This window comes from Vespula vulgaris, chromosome 4 (genome assembly GCF_905475345.1).
Source record: "Vespula vulgaris chromosome 4, iyVesVulg1.1, whole genome shotgun sequence".
Lineage (NCBI taxonomy): Eukaryota > Metazoa > Arthropoda > Insecta > Hymenoptera > Vespidae > Vespula > Vespula vulgaris.
The window spans coordinates 472,501-492,500 of NC_066589.1; the positions used below are offsets into that span (position 1 = coordinate 472,501).

The 20,000-nt window shown below is 33.6% G+C and overlaps 1 protein-coding gene across 5 annotated transcripts in view; it reads left to right on the forward strand.

The window, feature by feature from the left end:
* LOC127063045 (rap1 GTPase-activating protein 1-like) overlaps positions 1–20,000 on the forward strand; it is a 117,264-nt gene that overhangs the window by 69,372 nt on the left and 27,892 nt on the right. For 4 of the 5 annotated variants that reach the window (XM_050992275.1, XM_050992276.1, XM_050992279.1 and 1 more), the window contains 2 exons: positions 6,302–6,407; positions 6,554–6,649. In XM_050992275.1, the coding sequence (XP_050848232.1) occupies positions 6,302–6,407; positions 6,554–6,649 (202 nt within the window). Of the gene's footprint in view, positions 1–6,301; positions 6,408–6,553; positions 6,650–14,233; positions 14,564–14,922; positions 15,322–20,000 lie in introns of those variants that run through there. The other variant, XM_050992280.1, reaches the window with a different exon arrangement.

Sequence of the window (20,000 nt, forward strand, 5' to 3'; positions counted from 1 at the left end):
AATTCGATATCGATTACGAAGAACCGCCTTGCACAGTGGAATAATAAAGCCATCATGACTTTGGAATGGAAAACATTTATCATCGAACGCGAGCGAAGAAGCCACGTATTACTCGAGCATTTCATCTTGTACGATCGAAGGATCCATCGATCGATCGATCGATCGATCGAGGAGAGAGAGAGAGAGAGAGAGAGAGAGAGATCAAGAAGATCGATATCAGGATCAAGATATCGAGATCGAGTTGAAGGGCGGAGTTTTGTAGTATTATAGTAGCGGGACTTAGTAAGGGATCCTTTGAGTTTCAAATGAAATTGGTGGGGGTAAAAGGGAGAAAGTAGGGGAGGCTAAAATGAATGCAAATAAAAAAGAAAAAAAGAAAGAAGAAAAATGTCAACTCGACGACGATCAATCATTGGTATAGGTGCCAAAGCGTTAGAACGCGTCGACTCCAAAACGTATTAACATATTCATGCGTGACATTGTGAGGACGCGTATTCTCTCTCTTTCTTTCTCTCTCTCTCTCTCTCTCTTTATCTATCTATTTATCTATCTATCTTTCTCCATCCATCTATTTTGTTTCTTTCTTTCGCCATTCTGGACGCATCTGTCCATTGAATATTTTGTCTCTCACGTGCCATCATCAACGCGAGAAAAAGGGTGTTCTCATTGATTCGCTGCTGAAAAAAGAAAATGTCTGCCTTAATGTAACCCCTTCTTCCACTGTAATCTTCGATTCAATAATTTCTTGATTGAAAACACCAAACCGCAAGTGGATTTTTTCTTTCTTTTTTTTCGATATCTTTTCTTCAATAACGGATGCATAAAAAGAATTGGTAAATAACATTGTTGTTGATACCAATCGTGTTCTAGTTTTCGAATCTGGTTACGTGTTTGGATCGAACGACCGACTGTCGATAAATGGGGAGGTTATATGATAATGAATATGGCGTCAGGAATACTGTGCTTCGTAATATCTTGTTAGCTTTATATTTTGTAATACATTACATATACAGTTAGGTACATATGTATGTTTGTAAATCATTTTCATGTTAAAAGAATTTTTCTTAGTAATACATAATAGCTAAATGGGGAAAATATGACAAAAGAAAAAGGGGGAAAAAATCGAAACAAAATGGCGTTAGGGTAAGCGGCTATTCGCCATAGCTTTAATTATATAATATGTGTGTGTGTGTCTATATATATATATATATATATATATATATATGCACGTCGAGCAGTAATCTTAATCGGTCTTTCGTATAAATTTGAATAGAAATGGCGCATTTTAAAGCGACATGTTCGCTGCCGTTTTCGAGAGCAAATGCTGCGCGATGTCGGCATGAATAAATTCGTCGTGTGGCAGATATGTAACGTCGTCTTCGAATTTCTCTCTTGACGACGACGACAACGACCAACACGTTGGATCGAAGTAAATATGGAAAAGTCTCGATTGAGTTGGTTCTTCGTGTGGTTGAATATTTGAAGATACATACATACGTACACACACATGTATATATGCGTACGTACGTTTGTATATGTGTGTATATGTATATACATATATACGTCTGAGCTTTTATATATATCTATCTATGTACATATATACGGATAAGAACAGTTTCGATATCTCCTATGTAATAACTTAGATATCTTTACAACATGTATCTGCGTATTCTTTTCTCTTTTTATTCCTTTTTATTTCTCCTATAAAAAAAATTATGAGAATAGAAAAAAGTAAAATATATTATATAAAAAAGTAAGATATATACATATATGTATATATATATAATAAAAGTAAAAGACGTATAAAAATATTTTATACGTGTATATCTTGTTAATTTTGGTTTACTTAACAAGTATATCATTTTAACATATAAAAAAAAGTAGAGAAAAAGAAGAAAAGAAAAAAAGAAGTATAGCCTGATCGAAACTTACATCTTTGAAAGGTCCTTCCGGTATAGGTGAAAGGTCGATGGACAAAAATTGGCTGGCTTGGGTACTACTGTTACTTTATCGGAGATACGTTTTATTGGAAAAAGGCCGAAGGACAGAAGGGCGACGTCTGCCAATTTTTCGACTGCTCCCATTATTCGTATCCGGCCGGTTTCGTCGTTCGACCGTTCGCGAACGCTTATTAAATTAATTCGTTTAATTGCCTGCGGCCGCCATTATTTCATGGAACCGAGCTTCCACCCATATGTATCCCATGTGTATGAGAGTTATATTTATATGTGTGTATCTATGTATATATAACGCATAGAAACTCGATCCTATGGGAACGAAATGTCGTTCATCTTTTCGTCGAAGCAAGCTGTTGAGATATTTCTCTCCTCCTTCACCTTCCCTTCCCCATATACGTTCTTTCAAACATATTTCTTTCTACACTTTTTTAGAAAACTCGAGATCTCAGTTACAGTTATCTCTCTCTCTCTCTCTCTCTCTCTCTCTCTCTCTCTCTTTTTCTCTATTTCTTTCTCTATTTTTCGGAAAATGTGTTTTACTCAAAAAAAAAAAAAAGAAAAAAAAGAAAAAGAACGAAAGAAACTTCAGTAATGATATACAGAAAGTTTCTCTGGTATAAACAGTATTATACGAAAGAAAATAATGACAATGTCTAGTTTAGGAACTTATAGGAACTTAACTTGTAGAACGTTAGCTTTTAATAATTCACTAATGAAACTTACCAATGTCGATCGAATTAATCTATAAAGGAATTCCTTTTGAAAAGTTGTTACGCTTGACTATTTACATTCACATACATACATACATACATATACATTTTATATATATATACATGCATAATATATATATATATATGCATATATAAATACATACGTTCAAAAAAAAATCTTAAGCATCGTTGCGAGACGAACTGTTCATTGGTTGACTGATCTCGACAAACGACAGTCGTAAATTTGTTAAGACTCGTTTTCGTATGTATATGTCTATTATACGTACACGTTTATATATATATATAAATAGACGAGAAAAGTAGATTGAAAAGAGATAATAATACTAGTATTAATCATTAGATATAGTTAGTAACGAATTGAAAATGTCTCATATAATTCATGACTTTTCCTTTTAAGAATTGAAAGTATTATCTTAAGTATCAAAGGTCTCCTTTATATTTCATTCAAAAGAAAATCGTCTTTAGTTTTATTCTTTTGATTTCTCTTATAATATAAATCAACTAATTGCCATTAGGCGTGTGTCGGTGTTCCATAAAGGATTCACAATCGAATAGTATGCGAGATTATCGTTACAAGTTGGCTATAAGATTGCTATCCATTTAAAAATTAAAGAATTGCTAGATAGATAAAAGAGAAAGGTGTATATATATATATATATATATATATATATATATATATATATATATAAGATCGAATTAAATATATATACTATAAGATATATCAGATCGTTGAACCATGTCGGTTTTTTTTTTTCAATCTAATTCTCGAACAAATTATTTGAAAAATTAGATCATATTTGTCTTGGATAATTGAGTTCAACGATACAAGATAATAATTTGAAGATATTATTTTCAGAACAAAAATTGCGCTAATTAATTCGCTTTAATCAAACTACTCGTTGCTCGGATCGGACGAAGGATCGTGGAAATAGAATGAGTAACGAAATTACTGTGGGATACTTGGTAAGGGTTCTAGTAAGGATAAAAAGTTGTATGTGTGTATGAGTTTATGTGGGTGTGTAGTTGTGTTAGTACGAAAATGAATGAGTTGTAAATTTATAAAGTAGATCTTGACGATCTTTTATTCGTTAATTTAACAATATAATTACCTTATTACTTTATATGCGTTATATGTCTACGTATTTATTGAATAGGATAGAAACTTTATTTCTGAATAAAAAACCAACATTTTCTTTTTATAGATAAAAATTTCAACATTATTATATTATATTATGTTACTGGAATTTAATGATGAAATTATTAAAAAGAAACACAAATATTATTTATTTCGATACAAAATACGATAGGATAATATCTCATCAAAAATAAGATACTTATATTTATAAAATTGTCAGCGTAATTACGTTATTATATATTTATTTATTTATATAAAAAAAAAGAAGAAAAGAAAAGAACAAAAAGAAACCAAAAAAAAAAGGAGGAAGAAAAGTAGATTTCGTTGAAATTAAAAAATACGATCCTAATTTATTTTGAAGAGAATTTTGTTGGAATATTTAATAATCTATTTGTATTATTCGTATTTTATTGGATCAATTAGAAGTTGACGAATACGTTTACGATAATTATAAGTATGTTACATAATGTACGTAGTTCTCTTATGGTATTCACGAAGAAACGGTATGTGGCTATTATCGACGGATACGAGGACAAATGGCGCTCATGGAAAGATCGCGATCCGTTTTCGATTTGCCATGTTGAGGCAGAGAGACTGGCCGTGGCCAGTCAGTAGTCCCGCTTTCTCGCTTTCTCGTTGAAACGTTTCTTTCGCAATATCGCATACGGTTATTCGATCGTAAGCTTCATTTTCTTCGTCGTTGCTTTTTTCTTCTCCTAACAATTTTCAATCGTTAATATCTCTTATCGAGATAAACATTAAGAACAATAGTAAGATCAAACGCGTCGAATGGATCTCATTCGAACGGATTCTATTATTTATCAGAAATAAAGATTTCACTCAAGTACTATCGTTATATGTTTTATATATTATCTTTATCCAAAAGAAATTTCTTATCGAAAACTTTGTCGATGATCGATCTTAACTTTCGTTCGATTTTCTTTTGATTTCCCTCTTCTTTCTTTTTTATTTCTTTTCTTTTTGTAAAAATTAGCCGTTCGAGATGATAGATATAATCCGATGATAAAAGTAAAAGAAATTTTTATCCGAAAGGTTTCTCGATGATCGATCTTAATTTTTGTTCGATTTTCTTTTTATTTTCTTCTTCTTCTTCTTCTTTTTTTTTTTTATTTATTCTTTTTTCTTTTTTTTTTAAGAATGAGCTGCGCGAGATGATAGATATAATCAATCAAAATGTTTTTACTAAATATCGTAACAACGATTACTTTCTATCTCAAATTTATTCGCATAATTGATCGATCTTAATTTTTACCTACAACCCCTTTCTTCTCTTTACTTTTTCTTCCCTCTCTTTTTTTTTTTTTTCTTTCTCCTTTAATCCCCACAATTATATCTTTACGAAGAAGAGATAATCGATTTGATCGATCAAAATGTTTTTACTACGTGTCACAGCCGACGATTATTTTCCATCTTAAATTTACTGGTATAGATACACGTTGTATCCTTTTTTTTTTTCTTCTGATTTTGTGGAAGTGTGTGTAAGACTACTTAAGGAAATAAGGAAAATTACGAATAGGAAAAAGCTTCGGTTATTATCGATGGTGAAGAAGGGTCGATCGAATTACCTCGGAGCTTCCATGTTTCTCCTCTTACATATTACTTTGCTGAGAGAGAAAGAGAGACAGACAGACAGAGAGAGAGAGAGAGAGAGAGAGAGAGAGAGAGAGAGAGGACCAGAGACGGGTTACGAGGGAAGAGTAATTTATTTGCAAAGTTCGATCGAACGACGATGCGATACGATACGATACGATACGATACGATACGATACGATACGATACGATACGATACGATACGATACGATCGATCGATCGTTCGGTGCTCGGCTATAACCGCCCAGCAAAATGAGATGAGTTGCATGATTCGGAGACGTTACAATGTAGCTATTATTTCCTTCTCCTTTTCATACGAGAGAAGAAAAGAGAAGGTGGAGACGAAGAGAAAGAGAGAGAAAGAAAGAAGACATAGGTCATCGTCATAAGTTGAAAAACTCACAGCTGCCGGCAGATGTAACGCGTTTGTTTCAAATTTCTCTCTTTCTTTCTCTCTCTCTTTTTTTCTTTCTCTTTTCTTCGTAGGGGATCCTCGAATTAGAAGGCATCATCTTTACCAAGTATTTAACGACTTTTCGAGCTGTTCTCGTTTACATCTGCTATTCTCCTCCCTCTTCCTTTTGCTAATCTCATTCGACACGAGAAACTTTTTTCTTCTTCTTCTTTTTCTTGCAATTAGTGTCACGTGAGCAATTATTTTAATACATAATGGTTAACTCTTTAAAACCTATCATCCACTTTGTCATAGTATTTCTTAATTTCGATCGGAAAATATGTAAATTAAGTAAATTTTATATTCCGAGAGATAGATACTTTATATGGAATATTAAAAAAAAATAATAATAAGGAAAGAACATTTTGTTTATTGATTGCATAAATCAATTTGATTTTTTATATTATTCACAGGAGACAGCAGCTCGAACAGTCCGTATATTGCGAGTCCGAATCTCGGAGGAGTGCTGTGGAAGATGAAAGGCAAGACGTCCATGGCACCAATCAGGATAAGATAAAAGTATGTCCGATGTATAGACATTTATTTTATTCTTTTCTTTTCTTTTCTTTTCTTTTTTTTCTTTCTTTCTTTTTTTCTTCTTGTTTCTTTCTTTCCTTTTCTCTTCTTCGCTCTTTTCAAACGAAATCGTACATTTTTATTCGCAGGGGACAACAACGCAAGATCTCTTCGAATTGTTGGAGAGAGTTCAAAGTTCTCGATTGGACGATCAACGATGCGTATTGCCGCCATATTTCTCTCAGGTAAGAAACCTAACAATTATTTCTTTCGATCGAAATGAGGTTAATTCTAGGTATTTAATCCTTTTTTTTTCTTTTTTCTTTTATCTTCTTTTTCTTCTACAAAAATTAAGATTATGTACTCTCTTCTACTTCTTCTTTTTTTTTCCCCTCGTAAGAGTGAAGGAAGTGTTTAATCTTTTTTTCTTTATTTTTTTTTCTTTCGTAAGAGTGAAGGAAATAGAATAAAACGATGATGGCATTTTAACGTAGCATTAAAGAAACTTCCGTAAGGCGATTTAAAAATGACGCGATACCGGTGCCCGTATCGTCGAAAGATACATTTCCCTCTATCTCGTTGATACTTCATTTCTTGCGTTTATCGAGATAAAAAACTTTCGTCGTTTTAACGATATCTTAGTATTTTTCGAACCCTTTTCGGTCCTTACGTCGAATCTCATTCGACATCATATTTTGAATCGATCGATATCTGGCTATTCGCAGATCGAATTTTACTCGATTATAAAATATTTCATCTTTTTAGAGACTTATAATTTTTCTATTCTTCTATCTGGAAATATCTTCTTCTATTTTTAACTTACTTTGCAATAATTATTTATTTACATATACATATATATATAAGAAGAGAAAAAAAAACTTTTTTTATTAGGAAAAAAAAGAAACAAAACTAGTTTAATAAAAATGAAGCGTTATTACATGCGTTAAAATTGTATTAAATATTTCGTGTTACGAACTTGTATTGGAATATTAATGGAATATTTAAAGTTTAGGGTTAATACAGAAATGTGTTATATATAAATATTATTTTTATTATAACATTCATTATAATATAATTATATATATATATATATTTATTTATTATAAATATTATAGGTATCGTATATAAAGGTGTTTATTTTTAGATATACAAATATATATCTTACTGTATTAGTTAGATATCAAAATATTGGAATAACGTCGAACAACTCGATATTGATTGATATTGGCTAATTTACAATTAATACGGCACGAAAGTTGGGAACGAAGCTGCGAGAATATTATTCGAAGCGCAAACGTTTAAATCGATTCTTAAGTTCGATCGTTCGTTAATTCGAGGAAAATGAGAAAATACGAAGATGAAAGATTCTACGTTAGAAATCCTTATCGATTCTTTTTGAAAGATATTATTTATGCGAAAAAGAAAGGACATTTAATATATTCGAGAGAGAGAGAAAAAAACGGAATGATATCTCTATGAAGAATAAAATATCGTTTCGATCATTCAAGATCATAGTAGCTTATGTATATTCCGTTTGAAGATGGAACGATTCTTGGAGAATGGTTTACGAAAGATGGATGATGGAACAAGACAGCTCGTTCCCCATTGCGAGGACAATTTAACGAGAGAAACACGTAAAGGAAGAAAGAAATAAAGAGAAAAAGGATTCATGAACAATCGTTTCGGCACGCGTCGTACGAATCCATAAAGCTGCCAACATGATGTGTCCGAAAAGCGTTTCGGCATTGTCCTTTAGTATCTAAAAGGGGAAAATTATAAGAGTCATTCGCTAAAGAGGGGTAGTTTTTGAATGAAAGAAAGAAATACGCTCGCACTTTGCTATCCACATTTCTGATCTCCCATTCGGTTTTCTTCTTTGTCGAGGACTAATAATAATCGATTAAGCCGCAACGAGTGGTTATCCTAGCTCGTATTGGCCCTCTCGAATTTCGAAGCTCGATGAGTCGACAGAAAAGATTATTATGGCTCCCTGACGAGAACAAATCGAGAGGAGTCGACGAGAATGATCGTGTACTACGATCGTATATAAATGATAATAAACCGAACTTACGAACGCGAATACGTTTTTAACGTTTCACATTTCGTCGTTCGAGTACGTTTCACCAATCCGGAGAAAGAGAAAAAGAAAAAGGGAGAGATAGATAGATCAAATCTCTTTGGTTGATCTTGATTAATCGTACAGTTATCTCGATGTGAATGTAAAACGACGGCTGGAGATGAAATAGTATATCGAGCATAACTCCAGTTAGTTCCCTTTTTTATCCGATTAAAAATATCTCTGCATCCTGCATTTCTTATCAACGTTATACATTATCCAAATACGAATCGCCATCATCTGGCAGGCAGATGCGATGCATTCCTCTTATGGGAAAATATTTAGCAGTTGTTCGTGCAAATTTCTTGCGCCGTTCTAATCGTTCATGTGCGTAACATATGCACGTTAGGAATAAAACAATGTTTCATAACGTACGCTCATGATGTGATTGAAATGATATTTCAACGGGTCGAAGTTATGTTAAAATTACATATTATTATGCGCGAGAAAGTTAATTTATGATTTGATTTTCTTCTTATACAACTAATCGTAGGTTTATACTTTCGCATATGAAAGTGCATCGATCGTGGACAATTAGAAAGCGATATGAAAGTTTCTTCTTATCGTCGTCGATAACGTAGATTTTTTCTATATCAACGTGTGTACCGTGGTTGGTAAGGTAGATTTCTTTGATATCATTTTTATCGACTGTAGAAATATGTGTCGGTAAAGAAACATTCGTATTTATCCATTGTCATCTTTAATAAAACGTGACAATAAGCTTACCAAACGATGTTATAGTAGATATCTTCGTGATTTACCACGCACTTTGATCCATCTTTAATATAGATCGTGATTCTCTTATTATTTCGTACGATTCAAATAAACATCTTTTCGACTATTTATAACAAAGTTTACAAGAAACTTTACAAGAACGATATAAACGGTACTCGTATTTCTCATCGTTCTAATTAACGCATCATATATTTTTATTTAATTATTCATTAAAAATACAGAATTGTTGGCCAAGTAAGGCTTGCAGTTCGGAGATTTCCCATGTAATATCGTTATTATTTTGTTCGGACTAACTACGGAAACGGAAACCCACAAGCATTTCGAAACCATACACGATGGTATGTAAAATAATGCGAGATGATGCACAAACGATCCTCAGGATATAAAGGAAAGGGAAGGGAGAGAGAAGGGAGAGAGAAGGGAGAGGAAAGCCGCTTCCGGTCGAGCAGGTAAGCACGCCGGAAGTGCCGCTTGAACCGCCACGGTCAACCGTCATGCTATGGCTTTAACCGAACGGTCAAAGCAAAGATTTTCAGGGATTCGTTGTCTTCTGCTCGGTGTCCGTAAAGATCGTAGATCTTATTACGGTAGACGGTCATGGTTATAAAAAAATCGCCCAACTCCCATAAGTTCCTTTCTTTCTCGACGTAAACTCGGGCACGAAATTATCGCGCGTATCCGTTTGTTCCCTTTTTTCTCTTCTTTTCTTTTCTTTTCTTTTCTTTTCGTTTTTTTTTTTTTTTGTACATTAATATCCTAATGTATTGCAAAAGGGATAACGTTTATCTGCGAATGTGAAACCACGCTGTGGAAATATAAACAGACGCGTTGCTTGATGTTTTTAGGCGACGGCTGACTTCGCAGAATCGTTTGCGTAAACAAATTCGATTTATACGGACTTGAAAGACATTCGTTCTGTGATCGTCAACGAAGTAAGAAGTCTTTCTCAATTTAATCATTATTATACTCCCCTACATTTAGTGTAATATTCAGGACAAAATAACAAACTGGACGTAAAACTTTATCGAGAGAAAAAGCTTCGTTTATTTAATAGAAAAGAATTCTTCTTTTTGTCGATATCAAACGACTTACTCTCTTTCCCTTTTTTCTTTTTTTTATCTATATTTTAGATAGTGGAGCATGTATATTCAGTCTTTGTTAGAAGAGCGAGAGAGAGAGAAAGACGGAATTAAATTTGATATTCCAGCGGCAATTTATAGTTCGCTTGGCCCGTCGTTACGAAAGATATCGATGCATGATGCATGTCGCTAGAAGCATAATACATATATGCATATATATATATATATATATATATATATATATATATCGTCGATAGTAATATAAACGTGCGCGACAGGGTGTCAGGGTAGTGTGCAGCTGCCCTTTTGGTCGTTATCTCTAAGCTTAAATTCCGCTGAAACAAACAAACTCTGAACGTAACGTAACGTAACGTAACGTAACGTACGTAGGAATATCGATAGGAGACGGCTCATCCACGTTGATGGTAATTTCGATAGCATGGCACGGAATTTTCCTAGCTCGTTGCTCTCATTTACAAATACTATTACCTATTATCAAAAGAAAAAGAACGAAAACGAAAAAACCAAAAGTTTCTTTGATCGTATCTCATACAATATATATATTTGCAAGTACATAGTTATTTCAAGTAAAAAAAAAAAAAAGGAAAGAAAGAAGAAAGAAAAATGTAATTACATCCGTTTGAAACACGAAGTAAATATCAAAAAAGAAATACGAAAAGGGATAAAGTAAATCTTGAGTATTATTATATGCGTAGCTGTTTTAAAAAGAAAAGAAAAGAAAAGAAAAGAAAAGCAAGTGAACAAATAAGTAAAATAACTTCATGGGTCTTAAATTCGATGCGATAAAAAGTGAATAACAAAAAAAAAAAAAAAGATTTAGAAGAAAGTTTGTATGCTCGTCGTTATATCGCTTCTTGTTGTTTTAATGGACAACCAACGACGTTTCGTAAATTACCGAAGATACAAGTTAATACACCGAGTAGAGATAACGATCGTTAGGTGGAAACAAGATTAACCTTTTGCGAAAGCTAAGAGAAGCGGACAAAGAAGAATAAGAAGGAAAGGAGAAGGGGTAAGGAAAGGTAGTTTAACATAAACGTATACATGCATACGCATCGTATCCGCATCCGCATACATAAATATACACATATATAAATACTTACACACGTACAATACGTATATAGAAGAGCGTGTTAAAGAGAAGAGTTGGTCGACAAGGAATTGGTTGGCTCTTTCTTGGTTAAACCATCGATGTTTTCGGACACAGGAAGTTGTGTAAAATAATGAAAGAGGTGGACACAAAAGAACGGGAAGGAAGAGACTCGACGTACCGGAGAACGAAATAAGTCGAGCAAGAAACGACATCCGCTCTCCTGCGAGCTTCGTTGTTGTGTCGTCGTCGTTGTCGTTGTCGTTGTTGTCGTTGTTAGTCGTTGTTGTCGTTGTATGCACGTACGCGTAGTATAGAAACACTAAAGTAACCCGGATCCCGTTCTCCTTCTTTTTCTTTCTCTCTCTTCCTCTATCACCTGTAGTTATCATCGACCTAAAGAACTCGAACTGTCATTCTTTTAAACTCTTGATACATTTTCATGAGTTCTTTCTTGTTCCTTCTTATCTCTGTTTCTCTCTTTTTTCTTTTTTTTTTTATCTGACCGATATCAATGTATTTTTAATTTTGAAATTCTTCTAATTATATTATAGTATATATATATTATGTATAACTATAATTATAATTGTAGCTATAATTAACTATAATTTATTATAGTTATACATAGTATAACTATGATTATAACTATAATTATAACTATGTATGACTATAGTACGTATATAATTATAGTGTATATGATAATTATACTATATATATATATATATAGTACGGATATCTGTATGTGTTGTAGGGTAATTCCGAGTGAGATGATGACCTTGCGAATGAAACGTCTCGGTCTTATATTTTTGCAGATATTCAAATATTGTTTAGTAGTAGGACTGACAATTATTAACAAAAATTCGTAAACAATACTTTTTTTGTCAATCAAGCAATTAGATAAATTATTTGTAAGATGTAGAAATATTAAACAACGAAAAAATGTTATACTTATTATTTAAATCGTAATTTGTTAATAATATATAAAAAGATAACTTTTTGTTTTTATACAATACATTAATATAATATTTAGAGATTATGTTAATAATCTTGCAATGATATATATCATTATAAAATTATAGAAATACAAGTGAGTCATCACTATCTGACCTCGACTCGATTTTTCTAGAGATAGTTAACCCATTTATACATTATTGTTACATTTTTATAACATAAATCGAACTGTTTACAAGGATGACGAATTTTTTATTACTTTTGTTAATAATTTTTATTGACGAAGTCTATCATGCGCTCTCTTAAATGAAGGGTAATAAACAGGACAATATATATCTCAGGTAATCGAAGAAAATATAACAAACAAAAAATAAAGAATCTATAGCTACCTGTCTTATCTTCTTGTCTGCAAGCAATAAATAGAAAAATCCCATGACAAACACAATGCCATACATAATGCTAAATAAAATATTCCAATCCCCAATACGTCATCGGATATTCAATGAATTAGAAAGTGCAAGACCTTTTGCAAACTAATAAAATTAGCAAAACCCGTTATAAATTTAATTGTTAAATCCAAATATAAACATCTTCCTTATGAAAAATACATGTTGAAAAATAATGAAAGTTTTTCAAATATTTTTAATCGAAGAATTCGAAGAAAAAAATTTTGAGGAAGAAGATAATACTGACAATGCGTCAAACGTAGAGAACAGCACACACATGAATACCAGACAGTACAGGCATGAATGTGAGATGTGATAAGTGATATCACGAAGGATGTTCGATATTTTTGGATTTATGTGATCACTATAGAGAAGTTTTAGCAAAAGAAATATATTCTTTTTTCCTGCGTATTTTTTATGTTCGAAATTTTTTTTTTTCTGTACTTGGACCATGACACCCTAATTTATGGGTCATCGCACTTGAACGTTTGGGTAAAATGGCTTTTTTTTGTGGGAAGCAATTTTTTTTTCTTTTTTTTTTTTTACAAAAATCTATAATAATTTTTTGGTTTTATTTCAACTTTTATTTACAAATATATATTTATATATATTTTTTTCTTCGAACATCGATTAAATTTACAATGTATCTAGTGAAGCTTTAAAAAAAAAAATTCCCCTAATTACCCTATATATAAGATCAGTCCTACTATTAAAAATATCAGAAAATGGGTCTATACAAAAAAAAAAAAAATATTAAACCAAGTCTTTTCACCCGAAAGCAAATCTCGCCCAAAGTTCCTTCATATATATATATATATATATATATATATATATATATATATATATATGCATGTTCGTATACAATATACACACCAACGCATAAAGAGAAAGAGAAAGAGAGAGCAATACTCATAATCATAATATAATACAATAATTACAGCATAACAATATATATATATATATATCAATAATTATATTACAATATATAATAATTACAACAAAGCATCATTCGAAAATTCCCGCCATCTCGAGTAACCAAACGCAATGGCGACCAATGGAGATTCGAGAATATTGGCGCGTAATTTCGAGACTTGTACGAAAAGGGCAACTATTAACGAAGAAAGAAAGAAAGAGAGAGAGAAAGAGAGAAGAAGTAAGTAAGAGAGAATTATTCGTTTAATTGGCGATCGTTATCGAAAAGAATTCCCATGGAAGGAGAAAGAAGAAGAAGGAGGTCGAGAACGCGCGATCGGCGACCATGGCAACGTTTGTTCCATGGTGCATCGAAGGAGCGAAGGGGCTAGAGGAGTGGGGGTAGCGTAGCGGGGTAGGGTGGGGGAAGAGGACGACGGTGGTGGGGAGCAGAAGGGAGGGATGTCTCGGACTCGACGGGTAGTCGGCTTGAACCGCGCGATCGCACGAGTAGTTGTCGCAGTGACGTTCTACGGTAAACTTGGTGATCGTTTGGTGCGGCCACGTTAACTCGCAAGTAAACACTTTCTATTCTGACCTCGCTACTTAGATAGATAGAGAGAGAGAGAGAGAGAGAAAGAAAGAAGGAGACGTATAAGTCGTGGTTGTGTTAGTGTTGCTAGTGATAACTTTCGAACAATCTTCTTGTACACGTCGGTCACGTCTCTTCGTTCAAGAGGACACTCTCGCGATGTCCTGGCGGGACTTGAACGTTGCCGTTCATCGACGGACGAAGAGGTCGGACATTGGTGCGTCTTCGAGTCTCGATCCTCGTAACTCGTAGTAGTAGTAGAGTTACCTGTCGTTAGTAGTTCCTCTTTCCGTCCGTAGTTAAGGCTAACGTCCTTCTCCGATCTCTTGCATTCCGAGACGAGAAAGATAGAGATAACAGAGAGAAAAGAGAGAGAGAGAGAGAGAGAAGAGAGAGAGAAAGGAACACGCTGGTGTTTCAAGGGAAGAGAGATAGAAATAGAGAAAGAGACAGAGACAAGAGGAAACTGCAGGAGTCACGAAAAGAGTAGACGTTCTACTACTACTACTACTACTACTAAACTATTACTTCCAGTCGAGTCTCTCGGTGTCGTCTTCTCTTATTCCCATCTAGTAGTTAAGGAAAGCTGAGAATCTCGAGTCCCGAGAAAACAACAGCAACACGGCAGGAACGGCTGTGGTGGCGGCAGCGAACTCGACGACGTCAGGTTGGGTTCCTGCGTCGAGATCGAAGGGCGCATTCGAGAGAGGCAACGAAGAGGGGAGAAGAAGAGAGAGCGAGAGAGAGAGGAGGAGGAGGAGGACAAGAAGCACGGTTATGATGGGAGTACTGCGCTGGAGGCACGATCTTAGATCGGAGGCCGGCCAACAGGCAGGAGGAACTGCAACTGCAACTGCAACTGCAACTGCAACTGCCGGAACAGCTACGACAACGACGCAGCAACAGCAACAGAGAGCCAGTTCTGGTCATGGCAATCATGCGCATGCGCATGCCTTGCCGAAATTACTCTCGCAGGTTAGAAAGAGATTGACCGATTTTTCTATTTAATTTTCCCGCCTTAAAGCCCTAACGAACGAGTCCGATTACTCTATTCGTCGTTGTTTACGTTTGTACTAGTAATCTTTCAAAGTTTCGTTTTCATCGATCTTTTTGTTCGTTGATCGGATTTGATTTTTTAGAAATTGTTCGTAGATCCCGTTTCAACGATGTATAGTTCGATGATGTTGCTCGTGTTCTTGTAAAAGTCTGCGGATAGTTTTGTCTCCTCGTATATAATTAGTTTTTAAGTGCGGTCGTGATCGATCGATTTTAAGGATCTATAGATCGGACGACATTGTTAAGTATGCCACTTAAGTTGTTATCAAACTTATTAGAATGTCCCAGAGAAACTATATATATATATATATATATATATATATATATATATATATATATATAATTTCTTTAGAGTACTTAACATGGTAAAAAAAAGTAGGAAAAAAATAGAAAATAATAGATCGTAATGCGTTTGAATAGTTCTGGCTAAGAGAACAAGGGGAAGAGAACTTGGAGAACGAGCCAACTATCTTTGGCACGTTTGAACTTTGAACTTCGTTCTATGGTACGAATGGCATTCGGATAATAGCCTTCAAAGACAGCACCCAAACAAATCTCTTTCCGTTTCATGGAAATGGTCAAAGAAGATGAAAGGATTAGCAAGTAATTGTACTTTCATTAAGAGACATATATATATATATACATAATAAAGATAGATATATAATATATATTAATATATATATATATATATACAGTATATATATTAGTATATATATATAATTTTCGACGTCTTCTCTCTCTCTCTCTCTCTCTCTCTCTCTCTCTCTCTCTCTCTCTCTCTCTCTCTGTCTGTCTCTTTCTCTTTGTCTCTGTTTCTCCCTGGCTCTTTGATTTTATTTCAATTTTCATTCCAAGCCGTGAAACGCCATCGAGAGAGAGAGAGAGAGAGAGAGAGAGAGAGAGAGAGAGAGAGAGAGAGAGAGAGAGAGATAAAGAAAATGGTCGAAGTAGGGGAACGTAATTGCAAACGGTACCTAAAAGAAGAACTTTTTTCGTTTCTCCTTCGTGAACTTCATTGCGGTTTTAAAGAGATCTGACAAAAAAAAAAAATAAGAAAAAAAGGACGAAACGCTCGTTCTTCGAGAAACACAACCGCCCGTTTTTCATTCTGGCCTGCCAGACGTCGTCGTACGGGAACGGCTCTTGGGAAGTAAAAACGAAGGAAAGGGTAGATGCAAAAAGAAAGAAGGAGGAGAAAAAGAGAGAAAGAGAGCGGGGATATCTTAAAGAAGAAAATGCAGAAACGTACGTGGATCGATGATTTCTCACGAAGATTTTCCTGCTTGCGAATTGCTATCACTTGAAAAACAAAGTCGAGAGAAAGAGAGAGATAGATAGATAGAAAAAAAGAGAAAGAGAGAGAGAGAGAGAAAGTAAGGAGGAAATGGTTTGGCCGGAGGGAAATAAAGAGAGAGAGAGAGATAGAGAGAAAGCTTTGCATTTGTGATTAGGATTTTCCTTAGGACATCAAGGTTTCTTCTTTTTCTTTTTTTTTTTTCTTCTTTTTCTTCATCTTCTATATATTTTTCTTCCTTTTAGGCTTTTATTTTGTAAAGCTACGCCACATTTATAAAAGCAACACACTCTCTCTCTCTCTCTTTCTCTCTCTCTCTCTCTCTCTCTCTCTCTCTCTCTCTCTCTCTCTCTCTCTCTCTCTCACTTTTTCTTTTTGAGCGTCGTTAAGAGTACCGTGAAAATTGGAGGCTGGTTATTTCATTTAATTCGCTTTTTGCACATTTAATGGGACCTCGCTAGTAGTCTTACAAGTGTTATTTCGTTGAAAAAGAGAGAGAGAGAGAGAGAGAGAGAGAGAATTTCTCTTGGAATATGAGATCTCTTCTAAATCTATCAGCACGATTTGAATTGAAATTTTAATTAAAACGTTCGGTATACGTTTTCAATGAATTTTTTCATACATATATACTCGTTTACACTTAAGTACGTACATACATGCTTACGAATATATGGTATATTGTACACGGTAAGTTAGTGATTTTGTGAAAAAGATTGAAAAGAGAAAAATAATAAAAAAGAAAGAAAGAGAAAGAGAAAAAAAATATATTCAAAGAAATATTCATGTTTTTCTGCGAGTACTAAATATAATACTAAACATACTTACTACATATATATAATAGTATACGAATACAGGGTATGACTTTCAGCAACGACATGCAGCGAGCTCTCTCGTCGAGTTAAAGGGAAAAGCGGCTCTCGACGCATTGAGGACAATTCATCGCGAGAGTTATCTCTCTTTCTCTCTCTTTCTCTATCTCTATCTCTCTCTCGTTTGAAACGTGTACACTAAAGCACGTGCTTGCAGCAATAGCATCAGTAGAAGCTCGAGTTTGCGCATTACTATTTTTCGTCTAAGCAACGTCAGCAGAACTTAATTTCTCTTGAAATTCATTTCTATCTTTATCTAGAACGTAAAAATTCATTTTTATACCTAAAAAAAAAAAATATGGAGAAAGAAACATCCACGAACGAGAAACTTTCTTTCGCGATCTCATTCAAAGATGACTTACGATTTACTACGAAGTTATAAACAAATTATTATTTTATTATTTTACGTTTTCTTTTTTTTTTTCGTTCTTTCGACGGTGTTAATGTTTGTTTTTTCTTCTCTTTCTTTTCTTTTTTTTTGTTTCACTCTCCCTCTCTCTCTTTTTTTCTTTTTTCACCAGTTCGCACTCCACTTCGTTCTCGGTAGTATAAACATAGTGAAACGAGTATAAAGACGTCGCGTCTTCGGATCATTGAGATTTATTTCTATGGGCGCCTTTAGATTAAGCGAGCGGTAATAAAATCGTGCTCGCGCGATCCTACTCTCTTACTATTAGAGCTGACATCATTAGGCGTAAATATCCGTGTATATAAGGAGAGACACCGAGTTAAACTAGAATCTGAAGTCAGAAGTTAAACGATGATGAGAGTCGCCTAGACCCCCATAATAATACTTGCCAGAATATACAAATCATGTCGTTTGGCCATGTCCGTTGATAAAACACAACATGGTCTTTTGTATTTTATTTATTTATTCATTTTTTTTTTTTTAATTCGGAATATATATATATATTTATAATAAGTGTTTTAGTAACAAGCATTTATTATGCCATATAGTTTCGTATCTTTGTTGTTTAATTTGTTTATTTTTATTGAGGATCTATTATGGTATTATATATTCGTTGAAGAAACATGATACAGTTTTGTTATTTTACAATATATGTACTATGTATGTTTTACTAACGACTATTTATTATATCATATCGTTTCGTATCTTGTTTTCGATTTCATTCTTCATTTTTATCGAGGATCCGTCGAGGTATAAGACAACATTTGTCTTATTTACTTTTTTATTTTGCAATATACTTATATACCACGTATGTTTTAGTAACGATCATTTATTACGTCTATCGTTCGATATCTTATGATTTTATTTCACATTTTTATCGGAAATCCATCGAAGAATTATTTGTCGAAGAAACACAACGTAGTTTTTCTTTTTTTTTTTTTTTGTATTTTGCAAAATATATTTTATACAACGATTGTATTTATTATATCATATCATTTCATACCTCACGATTTTATTTTTTATTTTTATTGGAGATTCATTGAGAAATTATTCGCCGTTGAAACACATCACAGCTTTTGTCTCTTTTATTTTTATTTTTATTTTTTTACTTTACATGTTTCAATAACAATTAATCATTATATCACGTCATCATTGATATTCGATTTTTCACTTCGTAAATGATTGAAAAATTCATGAAGAAATTGAGAATTAGAAAATTATTATTACAAAAGGAGTACGACAATGATCGACATAGGAATTACGAGAAGCTAGAGATTCTCGTTATATCCTTGAAATAATTGATCCTTCCATCGTGATTCATCGGTTCTACCCTAGAGAATTGTCGATGTTAGCCGAACGGGAAGGATCGATTTGATTGCGAATTTACATAATTCTTGGTAACTCGTCAAGATGGAGATCGTTATTTTCGAAGCACATATATTTACAGATGTTCGTGCGACTCGACAAAATTATCTTTCGATCGTAATTCAAAGTACTCATCGATCGTCGTTGGCTTATCGATCGGTGACAGTACATACATAGGTATCGTACTATGCATGCATGTATGTATGTATGTACGTATGTATGTATGTATTTTCAACTGCTTGAAACAAAAAGAAACGATCGTATTATCAAGGTCGTTGTTTCGAAAATAATCATTTGCGATTATGATTGCTTTTTTCTTGTTTATATCTTCTTCTTTTTTTTTTGTTAAACAAAGGAATCAAAAATACAGAGCTACGTATGACGTCTGTGCGATTTATTAAAAAAGAAAAAAAAAGAAATGGATATAAGATGATACATATAATGTCGAAAAATATCTGTCGAGATATATTCGAGTAATACTTTCATCATATTGCATTCGAAATATAACATATGAGTTTTTTTTTTTTTTTTCATCTATTTAAGAGGTAGTATTCCCCAGAGTAATTTTCTTCGTCTCATTCGACTATCCTCCTGACCTTATATCTACTTCTCGAGCTGCTCGAGCAACAACTCGATAGGAAACTTGTGTCGACGACGAGAG